At 39.6% G+C, this 15,651-nt stretch overlaps 1 protein-coding gene across 1 annotated transcript in view; it reads right to left on the bottom strand.

Annotated features, from left to right (window-relative positions):
* Window positions 1–15,651, bottom strand: part of SVEP1 (sushi, von Willebrand factor type A, EGF and pentraxin domain containing 1) — a 185,630-nt gene that overhangs the window by 12,471 nt on the left and 157,508 nt on the right. The window contains exons 42-45 of the mRNA XM_067743688.1: window positions 11,904–11,967; window positions 10,359–10,532; window positions 7,255–7,431; window positions 2,932–3,102 (exon numbers count right to left, since the gene is read on the bottom strand). Of these exons, the coding sequence (XP_067599789.1) occupies window positions 2,932–3,102; window positions 7,255–7,431; window positions 10,359–10,532; window positions 11,904–11,967 (586 nt within the window). The remainder of the gene's footprint in view (window positions 1–2,931; window positions 3,103–7,254; window positions 7,432–10,358; window positions 10,533–11,903; window positions 11,968–15,651) is intronic.

Genomic DNA, 15,651 nt, shown 5'->3' with positions numbered 1-15,651 from the left:
TCTGACTTTAAGTGACACCTGGGCTATTCCTTGAGGATACCACCTCCTCAGCCTCCCTCTGAAGAGGAGTTTGCACACACTCTTACAACCCATGTGTTGGTGATCTCATTTCTCACTGCTGCTTCCAGACAATTAATCTCCTTTCTCTTGCAATAACCCTTGCCTCTTTTGAGGCTCATGCCTTTCACTCACTGATTTCCTCAATTCTCCCTGCCCCCAAAGTCACTGAAGACTTTGGCATTTTTGACTTAAGACATGACACCATAAAACTCCTAGAAGAGAACATTAGCAAAACATTCTCTGACATAAATTGTAGCACTATTTTCTCAGGTCAGTTTCCCAAGGCAAAAGAAATAAAAGCAAAACTAAACAAATGGTACCTAATCAAACCTATAAGCTTTTGCATAGCAAAGGAAACCATAAGCAAAATGAAAAGACAACCTATGGGCTGGGAGAAAATATTTGCAAATGATGCTACCGACAAGGGCTTAATTTCCAAAATATACAAACAGCCCATACAATTCAATATCAAAAAAACCCAACAAGCTAATTTAAAAATGGGCAGAAGACCTAAATAGACATTTCTCCAAAGAAGACACACAGATGGCCAACAGGCGCATGAAAAGATGCTCAACATCACTAGTTATTAGAGAAATGTAAACCAAAACTACAATGAGTTATCACCTCACACTGGTCAGAATGGCCATCATCAAAAAGTCTACAAATAATAAACGCTGGACAGGGTGTGGAGAAAACCCTCCTACACTGTTGGTGGGAATGTAAATTGGTGCAGCCACTAAGGAGAAGAGTATGGAGGTCCCTTAAAAATTTTTAAAAAGTTACCATATTAGTTACCGTATGATCCAGCATTCCTACTCCTGGGCATACATCCAAAAAAGACAAAAACTGTAATACGAAAAGATACACGCACCCCAGTGTTCTTAGCAGACAATGGCCAATAGCTATTAGCAGACAATAGCTGCTAATAGCCAATATCTAATAGCAGACAACAGACAATAGCCAAGAAGCAACCTAAGTGTCCATCAACCTAAGTGTCCATATATATATGCACACGTGCGCGCGCACACACACACACACACACACATACACACACACAATGGAATATTACTCAGCCATAAAGAAGAATGAAATATTGCCATTTGCAGCAACATGGATGGACCTAGGATTATCATACTAAGTGAAGTACATCAGAGAAGACAAATATTATGATATCACTTATATGTGGAAACTAAAAAATAATACAAATGAACTTATTTACAAAACAGAAAAAGACTCACAGATAAAGAAAACAGAATTATGGTTACCAAAGGGGAAAGGAGGAGGAGTATGGGACCAACAGATGAACAATACTATATATAAAATAAATAAAAAGGATTTATTGTATAGCATAGGGAACTATATACAATATCTTTTTTTTTTTTGGCAGGGGGCCGCACCATGCGGGCTTGCGGGATCTTAGTTTGCCAACCAGATATTGAACCCGGGCCCTCGGCAGTGAAAGTGCAGAGTCCTAACCACTGGATCGGCAGGGAATTCCCTCAATATCTTGTAATAACCTCTAATGGAAAAGAATCTGGAAAAGAATATATATCCGAATCACTTTGCTGTACACCTGAAACTAACACAGTATTGTAAATCAACTATAAAATTGAAAAATCAACAATAAAATAATAAAAAAAGACTTTGGCCTTTTTTCACCCCAAATCCAAATCTGACCACTGTCCTCATGGCCATGTGGACAACCCATCTAACAACCTGATTATTCTTTTAGTTCCTTGGTAATGTCTGTCTTGTTCAGTAGCAGAATTCCTCACTTTTAGTATTTGTAGAATGAATGGAATAATTATTATGATTTGTAAAAAAAAGTAGCCTATCTTATTAGAGAAATGTAAGTTTTAGAAGGACATACTAGGATGTCTCATTATCTACCTCATTCCATTTTGCAGAATTTTCAACATAGAAACCTCCCCCCACCGAGAAGATATTATTATTATTATTTTTTTTTAGTTTTATTTATTTATTTATTTTTGGCTGCGTTGGGTCTTCGTTGCTGCACACAGGCTTTCTCTAGTTGTGGCGAGCGGGGGCTACCCTTCGTTGCAGTGCGCGGGCTTCTCATTGCGGTGGCTTCTCTTGTTGTGGGGCCTGGGGTCTAGGCGCGTGCAGGCTCAGTAGTTGTGGCTTGCGGGCTCAGTAGTTGTGGCTCATGGGCTTAGTTGCTCCACGGCATGTGGGATCTTCCTGGACCAGGGCTCGAACCCGTGTCCCCTGCATCGGCAGGCAGATTCTTAACCACTGCACCACCAGGGAAGTCCCCGAGAAGATATTATTGAATGCACTCACAAAATTCATCCTTAGGTTTGCAAATTCAATCCAGCAAGTAAAGAGACAGCTTGTGTAAACATGGAATGCTCGCCACCAGCCCCTGGCATGTCCACGGAGACCAAGTGGTGGGCTCTGCTTCCTTGGGGCCACCCAGTACCTCTTGTCTCATACTCTGCTCTCTGGGTGGGCTGCCTCATCCCTTATGGGGCTCAGGGGTCTGCTCAGGATGGACGAGTAGAACTGGAATCTGTGTTGAAACACCTGAGTGTCCAGGAGGTGCCCTCATTGCCCAGACATGACACAGCTCCCCTTAGTAGCTGGAGAACACTTCCAAGATTTGGAGAGAAGACTTGCGTAAGGAGCCACGATTGACTCAGAAAGGGGCCATGTGCTGGGCCAGAGGTCTGTGTGCAAGCCTTCAAAAATCAAACTCATAAAGTTAAGGAAAATGACACACATGTTAAAAGAAGACTGAAAGCCAAGGAAAGATAAAATAGCATTTATACTAGTTGTTGGCCATATCAGACTGCCATATACATTTTCCTACAGCTTCAGTAAGAACTAACCATTCAAATATTTCCTTACCTCTGCAGACAGGAGGTGATGTCCAGGTTCCATTCTCTAGGCAAACACTCCTCAGAGAACCCTCCAACACGTATCCACTGTAACACGAGTAGGTGGTCATGTCCCCATACTGATAATGTACACCTCGGGCAATTGCATTTTCTACGTGAGTTGGTGGACCACATGAGATTTCTATAGGAAAACCAAAAATATAATTAAGCTTGTGCTACTAACCCAGCCAGTGGTTGGGAGAGGACACAGTCTCACCTCTAAGACTTAAAGAGGAAAGACAAAATACACAAAGGTAACCTTTTCACTTACATAATATCTAAAAGACACCAGAAACTAAAAGCATCACCTGCTGCTCTCTAGAAAAATTAGATGTACAATCAAAGGTTTTGTCTTCTGATTCATATGTTGAAGCTGAGCTATTTTATACTCAAGGCAGTAAGTCTTGCCTTCTTATACCTCGTCGAAGAGGTATAAGAACTTCAATGCAGCATGCTTGTCAAATAAGAAGAGAAGAAGCATGGGGATTATTTATAGTCTATCACTTTAGAGTAAAGATCATGAATTGTAGTACTGCAGATTCCACCATGGCTGTTTTATTAGTGCCTAGAACAGTGCCTGGCGTACAATGGGCTCTCGATACATGTTTGAAAAATGAGTAAATGAATGAATACTGTCTCTAGCCCAAAGATACTCCATTTACACAGCTTGATGAGGTTTATGAAATTCAAGGTTTCACATCAGTTTCCCTCCTTCCAAGACGGTAAAGCAGTGACTCTCTTCTTTTGGAAAGTGTAAGATTGAAGGCGAATCCTCTCTTTTAAAAGCGCATGTACTGAATATTTAAATAAAAATGTTTATAACTAATTTTGCTCTGAGAACTTTACAAGAGAATAAACTAGATAACTAGAGTTTTTCTGTGGTGTCTCACAAGACAAGGACTCGATTGGAGTCAGGACTCTCATTAGTATCCAGTTCGTATAAGGCTAACTTTTAGATGAGTCTTCATGAACTGGCTTCTAAAAGGTCACTTTGTGGTCATAATGCTATTAAAATCTTGCCAGAGGGGATGATCAATTTGTCTGATTCTTCTAAATTTTCTTTTCCTTCTAAGGTAGTTAAAAACATTAATTCAATCAGTCAGATATCCAATATGTATCAATGCATACGGTGTACCAGAAACTGGAAAGAAATAAATGGAGAAAATGCTGCACCTTTGCTCAGACAAATGGGTGAAGATAGACAAAGAAATACTGTCGTACAACTTAAAAAGAGCTATATTAGAGGTCCGGATGCCATACTGTAGAAAAATTGAGGTGAATGTAACTAATTATGCTTACGATTGTCAGGGTACGAATCACAACGACAGTGGCCTTTGGACCAGGCCATAAAGCCTGAGTGGATCAGAGGACTGCTGCTTCCAGGCTGGGGGAACAGCATGTAAAAAGATACCAGTGAGCTTGACGGTTCACAGACGTGGTTGTCAAAGCACGGATTTCAGGCCACCTATGTGGGAATCAGCTTGGGTTCTTATTAAAAATGCAAACTTCTGGGCTTTCTAGCTTTTGAGTCTGCATCTTACATACTCTCCCCAGAGGATTCTCATACACACTAAATTTTAATCACTGATTTGTAGTGATACATAGCAAGATGAGGTGAAAAGAATGAGGAAGGTGGCTGCTTTGGTCCCTCAGGAAGGATATTTGTTCTAAGCCAAAGACTTCCTGTCTAACAGAAAATGCAAAAGAGGGATTGAGGACAACAACTGTGGAAACTGTCTCCTCTCCTAGGCAACCCCGGATCTTCTCAAGAATACTGAGGAATAATTAAGCATGCACTGAAGGGACATTTGTAATAAATGCATGTCTCTCCTGGCTCTCGCTTCCAGACCCCTGAGTGGTAAGTCTCCGGGAGCTAAGGCCAACGTGAGGATATGTGGGCAGAATCGGGCCACTTGGCCTGCTTTAGTTCAGGCTGATGGCTTTAAAGGAGCCTAGACAGTCAAGGCTTATACATACTTAGTTCTTCCCACTTCACTAGGGGTAGATTTCATAAGGAGTTGGGACCCAAATCCCAGCTAAAAGTATGATACACACTTTTCTGGAGTAAAATCAAAATTCTAATGCTGCAGTAGGCTGCTAGCTGAAAATTCAAGGATTTGGGGCTATTTTTCAGCTCTTCCTATCAGGACATATCACAAATATATACCAATTCATTTTTCAAAACAAACCTATAAGATAGGAATTATTGGTGCTATTTACAAATGAGAACTCCAAAGTTCAGAGAAGTTAGGGCACTAGCATAAGTTTAGAATTAGAAAGTTTTGAGGACAGAACTCAAACCCAGGTTTTCTCTGATTTCAGAATCCCCATTGCCTTCATATGCACATTTTTTTTTTTTTTTTTTTTTTTTTGCGGTACGCGGGCCTCTCACTGTTGTGGCCTCTCCCGTTGAGGAGCACAGGCTCCGGACGCGCAGGCTCAGCGGCCATGGCTCACGGGCATAGCTGCTCCGCGGCCTGTGGGATCTTCCCGGACCGGGGCACGAACCCATGTCTCCTGCATCGGCAGGCAGACTCTCAACCACTGCGCCACCAGGGAAGCCCCCATATGCACATTTTTAATCTCATTAATTAAAGTGCAAGTGTTCCGAAGATGAAGACCACTGTAGGCATAACATAGTTTTATACTATGTAGCCCATTACCTCGCATCTGGTTAGACTCAATGAATATTTGTTAGTTGACTGCTGTAGAGGGAGTAGCCTGGACCACAAAGGAGGGCAGGATATTGGGCAGGAAAGATGCTTTATGTGTGTTAAGAAATGTCAAGAGTTCTATAGAAAGGAATGAAATAATGCCGTTTGCAGCACTAGAGATTATCACCCTAAGTGAAGTTAAGTCAGACAGAGAAAGACAAATATCATATGATATCACTTATATGTGGAATCTAAGAAATGATACAAGTGAACTTATTTATAAAACAGAAACAGACCCACAGACATATAAAACAATCTTATGGTTACTAAAGGGAAAGGAGGGGGAGGGATAACTTAGGAATTTGGGATTAACAGATACACACTACTATATATAATGTAGCACAGGGTACTATATTCAATATCTCGTAATAACCTATACTGGAAAAGAATCTGAAAAAGAATATATATGTAGATATTTGTAACTGAATCACTTTGCTGTCCACCCGAAACTAACACAACATTGTATATCTACTATACTTCAATAAAAGAAAAAAATAGCAAATGCTTATGTAAATTAAAATATTTAAAAAAGCAGAATAATGTCAAGAGTTATCACAAGGCAGCAAGAGATGCTGCCAGACTGTGTGTTAGGTATCAGCATGGTGCTAGCCCAGAGGCTTTCCAGTTGTGGTTCCAGCACCAGCAGTATTGCCATCAGCAACACCTGGGAAACTCTTAAAGATGCAAATTCTCAGGCCTCACTCCAGACCTATTGAATCAGACACTCTAGGATGGGCCCGGCAATCTGCTTTTTAAAAATTTTTTAAAATATTTATTTATTTACATACATATGCATGCATGCATGCTGCACCGGGTCTTAGTTGCAGCATGTGGGATCTAGTTCCCTGACCAGGGATTGAACCCGGGCCCCCTGCATTGGAAGCATGGAGTCTTAATCGCTGGACCCCCAGGGAAGTCTCCCAGCAATCTGTTTTTTTTGTTTTTTTGTTTTTTTGTTGCAGTATGCGGGCCCCTCACTGTTGTGGCCTCTCCCGTTGCGGAGCACAGGCTCTGGACGCGCAGACTCAGCGGCCATGGCTCACGGGCCCAGCCGCTCCGCGGCATGTGGGATCTTCCCGGACCGGGGCACGAACCCGTGTCCCCTGCATCGGCAGGCAGACTCTGAACCACTGCGCCACTAGGGAAGCCCCAGCAATCTGTTTTCAACAAGCCCTCTAGGTGGTTCTGATATCTGCTCTAGCTGGAGAACCACGGTGAAATAATTTTTGTATTGCAAATCATGCATATCCCATTAAAGGAGAGTTTAGGGACTCTGACAGCGTGGAGAAAAAAAGGTATTTTAGATTTAATATCCTGCTCACTCTTAGAAGAGCACGTTTTGAAAACCTGTTCAGTAAATTCTGGTCAGGCAGGTTTTAGTCTAGTTCTGGACCGTGTTTTTATGTTTGGATTTTAAATTAAAAAAAAAATTTTTTTAAGTAGCAAGACAGAAGTTGATGACCATGATAAGATAGAGTTCTAAATATCTACATGTAAGTTGCCTGATTGAAAATAATCTCCCAAAGATGAGAAAACACTTCCCACTAATGAAATTCACTGGATCCCATGTGTTGACTTACTTTCACATCTGGCACTTGTCTGTGTCCACGTCTCGTCAGGGTTGCAGGTGATGATGCTTTGGCCCTGGAGCAGGAATCCTTCCCTACACTTGATAGATACGTTCTGATCGACATAAAACTCCTTTTCAGAAAGCACAGCATTCTCAGGGATCACAAAAGGGACAGGGCATGGATTTGCTGTTAAAAATAAAAGAAAATGTGTACTGGTATTTTCCCTCTTTTCTGAGTTTGTTTCTTTGAAGGCAGAGCATTAGCCCTGCTGGAGCTGGGTTCTCAGTAATGATAATATAAGGCTTAAAAATATAGAACTTCATACCATCACCCTGATACCAAAACCGGACAAAGATGTCACAAAAAAAGAAAACTACAGGCCAATATCACTGATGAACACAGATGCCAAAATCCTCAACAAAATACTAGCAAACAGAATCCAACAGCACATTAAAAGGATCATACACCATGATCAAGTGGGGTTTATCCCAGGAATGCAAGGATTCTTCAATATACGTAAATTAATCAATGTGATACACCACGTTAACAAATTGAAGGAGGAAAACCATGTGATCATCTCAATAGATGCAGAAAAAGCTTTTAACAAAATTCAACACCCATTTATGATAAAAACTCTCCAGAAACTAGGGATACAGGGAACCTACCTCAACATAATAAAGGTCATATATGACACACCCACGGCCAACATCGTTCTCAATGGTGAAAAACTGAAACCATTTCCTCTAATATCAGGAAAAGACAAGGTTGCCCACTCTCACCACTATTATTCAACATAGTTTTGGAAGTTTTAGCCACAGCAATCAGAGAAGAAAAAGAAATAAAAGGAATCCAAATCAGAAAAGAAGTAAAACTGTCACTGTTTGCAGATGACAAGATACTATACATAGAGAATCCTAAAGATGCTACCAGAAAACTACTAGAGCTAATTAATGAATTTGGTAGAGTAGCAGGGTACAAAATTAATGCACAGAAATCTCTTGCATTCCTATACACTAACAACGAAAAATCTGAAAGAGAAATTAAGGAAACACTCCCATTTACCAATGCAACAAAAAGAATAAAATACCTAGGAATAAACCTACCTAAGGAGACAAAAGACCTGTTTGCAGAAAACTACAAGACACTGATGAAAGAAATTAAAGATGATACGAACAGATAGAGAGATATACCATGTTCTTGGATTGGAAGAATCAACATTGTGAAAATGAAAAATGACCCAAAGCAATCTACAGATTCAATGCAATCCCTCTCAAACGACCAAGGGCCATTTTCACAGAACTAGAACAAAAAATTTCACAATTTGTATGGAAACACAAAAGACCCCGAATAGCCAAAGCAATCTTGAGAAAGAAAAACGGAGCTGGAGGAATCAGGCTCCCAGACTTCAGACTATACTACAAAGCTACGGTAATCAAGACAGTATGGTACTGGCACAAAAACAGAAAGACAGATCAATGGAACAGGATAGAAAGCCCAGAGATAAACCCACGCACATATGGTCACCTTATCTTTGATAAAGGAGGCAAGAGTATACAATGGAGGAAAGACAGGCTCTTCAATAAGTGGTGCTGGGAAAACTGGACAGCTACATGTAAAAGAATGAAATTAGAACACTTTCTAACACCATACACAAAAGTAAACTCAAAATGGATTGAAGACCTAAATGTAAGGCTAGACACTATAAAACTCTTAGAGGAAAACATAGGCAGAACACTCTATGACATAAATCATAGAAAGAGTCTTTTTGATCCACCTCCTAGAGAAATGGAAATAAAAACAAAAACAAACAAATGGGACCTAATGAAACGTAAAAGCTTTTGCACAGCAAAGGAAACCATATACAAGACGAAAATTCAACCCTCAGAATGGGAGAAAATATTTGCAAATGAAGCAGCTGACAAAGGATTAATCTCTAAAATATACAAACAGTTCATGCAGCTCAACATCAAAAATCAAACAACCCAATCCAAATATGGGCAGAAGACCTAAATAGACATTTCTCCAAAGAAGATATACAGATTGCCAACAAACACATGAAAGAATGCTCAACATCACTAATCACTAGAGAAATGCAAATCAAAACAAAAATGAGGTATCACCTCACACCAGTCAGAATGGCCATCGTCAAAAATCTACAAACAATAAATGCTGGCGAGGGTGTGGAGAAAAGGGAACCCTCCTGCACTATTGGTGGGAATGTAAATTGATAAAGCCACTATGGAGAACAGTATGGAGGTTCCTTAAAAAACTAAAAATAGAACTATCATATGACCCAGCAATCCCACTACTGGGCATATACCCTGAGAAAACCATAATTCAAAAAGAGTCATATACCACAATGTTCACTGCAGCACTATTTACAGTAGCCAGGACACGGAAGCAACCTAAGTGTCCATCGACAGATGAATGGATAAAGAAGAAGTGGCACATACATACAATGGAATATTACTCAGCCATAAAAAGGAACAAAACTGAGTTATTTGTTGTGAGGTGGATGGACCTAGAGTTGGTCACACAGAATGAAGTAAGTCAGAAAGAGAAAAACAAATACTGTATTCTAACACAAGTACATGGAATCTAAAAAAAAAAAAAAGGTTCTGATGAACATAGGGGCAGGATAGAAATAAAGACACAGATGTAGAGAATGGACTTGAGGACATGGGGAGGGAGAAGGGTAGGCTGGGACGAAGTGAGAGAGTAATATTGACATATATACACTACCAAATATAAAATAGATAGCTAGTGAGAAGCAGCTGCATAGCACAGGGAGATCAGCTCAGTCTCGACCACCTAGAGGGGTGGGACAGGGAGGGTGGGAGGGAGACACAAGAGGGAGGGGATATGGGGATATATGTATGCATATAGCTGATTCACTTTGTTATACAGCAGAAACTAACACAACATTATAAAGCAATTATATTCCAATAAAGATGTTAAAAAAAATACCCCATAATATTTGGTTTGGATATGCACAGATTTCTTTCTCTGGGCCAATCTCACCTATAGGTGAATTTTCCACCATGGTTTAGACATTTGGGAAACTAATTAGGAAACTGAATCTGAGTTAATCCCCTCCTAAGGTCAACACACACGTTTGCAGAGAGGAACTGGGTGGCTCCAAGTCCCATTTTCTGTGCAGGAGGCCTCGGGCGCCCCTTCAAGGCTGTAGCCTCTGTTGCAGGAATACACCACGCTGGGTCCAGCAGTACTGTTTTCAACTTCAGCTTTCCCGTTCAGAAACCCAAGTGGAGCTTCACACTTGGTCTCTAAAAAGAAAAAGAAAAGCTTCATCTTAAGTGATTTTCCCAGTCCTCTTTCCTTCTGCAAAGAACTTTATCACTTATTTAATAATTTAGAAAGAAAAAGAAAAGAAAACCACAGAGTAACACGTTCCATACAGAACATTTTCTTACTATCTTGCATTTCAGAGATAGAAACTATTCAAACCATCATCATTGCAGTTTGAATTAAACCTGCTGCAAAACAGAAACAATCCCCTCACCGACACCATAGCAGTTTCCTATTCCAGACATAGGTGTTTCCTTTTCATTCTCCTCTCCTTTCACCCTGCATGTACATTCACACACTTTTTGATAATGAACAACTGAGATAAAAAAATGCTATTACTGGGAATGCCCAATGATGCCTTTCTGTGACTTGAGATGTTACTCAATGTTTATGTATGTGTTTATGTACACACACACACGCACACACGGTTCTTTTTTAGAACTAAAAAGTCATATTCCCCATTGAATTTCAGCCATATAATATTGCTTAAAAGACTTAAGATTCCTATTGCATACAAAATCAACTGATTAATCTATACTAGACAGTATGGTTGAAACAACAGTGAACAAAGGTTCAGGTACCCCAAGTCCTAGTGTTAGCTCTGTCACTAACTTCATTTCTGATACTGGGCAGGTCACATCGCCCCCTCCCAGCCCGTTTTCACTCATTGGTCAACTCAAGGGTCTGGACTATATTATTCAAGAGGCCCCTTCTAGTTTGAAAATTTGATGACTCCTCCAGAATTATTAAGAGAAAAACATTTTTTAGCCTGCCGTTTTGATTGGTTTGTAACTATTGTATTTACATACATTGTCTTTCGGCAGAGGAGTAATATGAGCCATATCCTAGGAACAGAGTCACTGTATTCACCCACATCCTGCTAAATACACTTGACTGTTCTCATACAATGAGTTAATGAAAGTTCCACAGACAGTGTGAATAGTCATTTATTGGACAGTGGTACCAACATCATTTTAAGACGATGTTAGTATTGCCCAGGACTGTTACCAAGGCAACAGCTCTAAGCCTTCTAATTTATTATTATTTTGGGGAAAAACCCATACAAAGTCAGGTAAACTCAATAATTAACTAGTTTCTAAGCAAAATGTTTGCCATTCCAGGGTCAGCAATCTTGTGCTCTATTGCAGTTTAATCATTAATCTCTACCACAGTGTTTCACCCTTCTATTGCTTTGGTGCCCTTGAGCAAAAGCCCGTAAAAGGTTCTCATGCAGTTCACGGAGTCAATTTTTTTTTTTAATTACAAAAATGACTTATAAAGAAAATGTGGCCACATTGTTATTTTGTGTCCTTAGTATCGTTTTGGGGACCAAGTGTCATTTGACTTACTTTTGCACGTTGCCACCCCTCCACTCCACTGTCCGTTCTCCTGACAGACCCGTTCCCTGTTCCCCTGTGAATCAATGAAAACAGGTCATTGACAAGATGGTACCTCTATAATGAAAAACTAAGGGAATGCAAAGTCACCTCAGATGTGAACTTGAAACTCTTGGCACTGGAATGCTAAATAAATTCATTAAATAAATATAGTTTAAGAGGGAGGTTTAAACTTTCAAAAATGTTTTCATCAAATTACCTCAAAATTCGTATTCTGGCTGATGAGTGTAATTAAGCTGCAGGCTTGGTTTCACTTTTTGTTTAAATGATAACTAATTATAACCAATAGCAAAGACTGATGAAGAATGTGTCTGAAATGTCAGAGAGGTATATTTGCTTAGGACACTTAAAAATATTTTGACTTAAATTTATTTTTTAATACCTGAGAGGTAGAGCAAAGAAGGTGAATTAGTTTATTTATACCCTTGGACATGAAACATGTCAAGATATCTTATTGGTATCAGGATTGACTTTTTGACAATGTAACGTATCCATTAAAGATAAACGTACCCTATTAAGGTCCCGAACAAGTAAAATTTTACATATTTTGAGTAAAAATCTTTCTAAAATTTATTTCCCTGCCTTCAGAAATAGAGTAAAAATAATGTAATTTACTTAAAAAAATATTTATAGTTGTTATTCAATGCACTTTTGGTATATTTTCCAATATCCCATAGCCCTTGGGGGCTATACAGGCTGTCTGCGCCCCCTAGAGTTATTATGGGCTGAGCTAGGCTAAGATTACTGGGGTTTTATTTCTGGATATAATTTTTATGCGACCTTGCTGCCTCTTTCTTTGTTGTTTATCTTTTACTGTAATCATCAGTGTTCCTAATGATAACCTTTTCCCATGTTTTAAATTCCTAATTTACTATGGAATAATAAGATAAATAAAATTCTCTAACATTATATGTTAAAAAAAAAAAGATTAGGTTCCAAGTAATGTATTAAGGGGCTTGACCCTAAGTCAAGTATATGAACCTTAGCACATGGATTTTGTCTCATGGCTTTTCAATCCTCAGAGCTCTTTGGATACATATCCTCTTGAAGCTGTGTTCTAAATTAGCAAGATGTCTGAAAAGGAGCAATTGCCTCTACTTTGGTTTTTATCTGATTGATGTCTTTTATCCTTAATCTTCTATTCAAAGGTATTTACTTTGAGCTATCAGTTTAATTACTGACAAATCTTTACGTATAAAAAATCCATTGACTTTGATGGAAGGATACTCTCCTGACTTTCCAAGAAAATAATTGAACCAATAAAATTAAATTTTTAAAAAATATATATTCATTATTTTCTTCTTATTGAAAAAATAATATGTTTTGACTACAGAAAGGTTGGAAAACATGAAAGAAAAGTACAAAGGATTCTAGGATTCTTCATTCAGAGATAAACCCTGTTAACATGTGCTGTACTTTTGTTGTGTTTATATACTTATGTATGCACAGGAAAATATACTATTCTAGTTTGTGAATTATTCTTTATTACTTTTTTTTTTTGCGGTATGCAGGCCTCTCACTGCTGTGGCCTCTCCCGTTGCGGAGCGAAGGCTCCGGACGCAACAGGCTCAGCGGCCATGGCTCACGCACCCAGCTGCTCCGCGGCACGTGGGATCTTCCCGGACCGGGGCACGAACCCGCGTCCCCTGCATCGGCAGGCGGACTCTCAACCACTGCGCCACCAGGGAAGCCCTCTTTATTACTTTTGAGGAAGTATAGGACAAGCCATCAAAGCCAGCTCCCTATTTGGGTACTTCCAGAGTGGACTACACCCAAGTAGCTAATTTTAGTCAATAGGTTAGCATTTTTCCCACTAAGATATTTTCCTTTTTCTTCCAATAATTCACATAATATTCTGTTTCAATTATGTCAATTTTTGTTCCAATAAAAACTCAACTCTATTTTCTGTAATTATTGCTATATAAAAAAAATCAAACACCATGTGTTGGTTCCCTCCTTAGTAAGTTGCAAATTTTATCATGTTTTTCCTTCTTTCTTTTTCTCTCTCTATCCCTTTACTTATCTTGCTTTTGTTTTGTTTTTTATCTGGAGTTTTAGATCCAGATTAGCATCAAGTTACTATTTTTGACATAATGTATCTTTAATCAACAATTAAGTTAGATAGTTATAGTAAGTTTTAGAATCATAGATACCACTTTATTGCTCACTACCAGCGATTTTAGAACATGACTATCTCATTTTTGAGTTATTTTGATTTATTCCTCAGTTGCCTGTAGCGATTTTTTTTTAAGTTTTTTTTTTTTTTTTTTTTTTTGCGGTACGCGGGCCTCTCACTGTTGTGGCCTCTCCCATTGCGGAGCACAGGCTCCGGACATGCAGGCTCAGCGGCCATGGCTCACGGGCCCAGCCGCTCCGCGGCATGTGGGATCTTCCCGGACCGGGGCACGAACCTGTGTCCCCTGCATCGGCAGGCGGACTCTCAACCACTGCGCCACCAGGGAAGCCCGCCTGTAGTGATTTTTGCTTCGAGAAGACTGCATGTGTAGTAAAATTTTTGAGATTTAGATGACTCAAAGAAGTTGTTTACCTTACATAAAAATGATAATTTATTTACCTATTAGAAAATTTTAACATGATTTACATTAGCTGTATTAATTGCTTTGTCTGATTTTGGTAATAATATGCATACTAGGAGTAATGATAATAACTACCCTCTACTGAACTCAGACAATGCATAAAGGGTGGTGCTTGCCACTTCCTTTTATCTCCAGTCCTTGCAGTAACTTTGCAAAGGTGGTTATGGCATTTCTACTACAGATGGGATGAAACAGAGGCTCAGAGAGGTTCAGTCAGTTCCCCAACATCTTTCATCCAGCAAGAGCAGAGAGCCTGTAACAGAGGTCTGCTGGGACCAAGTCCCTATTCTTAACCCCTTTTCCAGCCATTGACCTTTGGTATCTGGGGCACTTGTTAAAAATGCAAAAATTCAAATTCAACAGTTCTGTTTTTGGTAAGACTTTTCCCTAATGGTGTGTTTTTCCATCCAGAGGCATTATAATGTCTGGGTGCCTCTATTTTTTTTTTCTGACATCAGTAGCCAGGATGATGATAACCTAAATCCATTAATTCATAAAAGTTGCAAATTCTGAGATTTGAATTCTATCATTATTGACTGATTTCATCTACTATTTGGTTACTTAGTCATCCAGTTAGCATTGAAAAGATACTTTTCCTCCTTTCGTTGTGTTTTCAAACTAATGAATTTGCTCATGGGCATCCCCTAAAAGTTACCAGCTAATTTTCTTCTAGTATCATTGTGAGTCTACTGCCATTCATGACGTATTTGATGTGTTTCAGTCCATTAAAGTTATTACCCCTTATTGATGCTAAAACGCTCTCATCTTGGCCTGTGGAAGCCTCATCCAATTGGCTCCTGACTTTTTTTTTTTTTTTTTTTTTGCGGTATGCGGGCTTCCCACTGTTGTGGCTTCTCCCGTTGCGGAGCACAGGCTCCGGATGCGCAGGCTCAGCGGCTATGGCTCCCGGGCCCAGTCGCTCTGCGGCATGTGGGATCTTCCCGGACCGGGGCACGAACCCGTGTCCCCTGCATCGGCAGGCGGACTCTCAACAACTGCGCCACCAGGGAAGCCCCTGACTTTTTTTTTTTAACATATCACCTTTGATAGGTTCCTTCCTAACTCATATGATAAGTTTTTCTAGGCTAATCTTTTACATTTCA

The sequence above is a fragment of the Pseudorca crassidens genome, chromosome 7 (genome assembly GCF_039906515.1).
Source record: "Pseudorca crassidens isolate mPseCra1 chromosome 7, mPseCra1.hap1, whole genome shotgun sequence".
Lineage (NCBI taxonomy): Eukaryota > Metazoa > Chordata > Mammalia > Artiodactyla > Delphinidae > Pseudorca > Pseudorca crassidens.
This window is presented reverse-complemented; position numbering and strand designations above follow the sequence as displayed.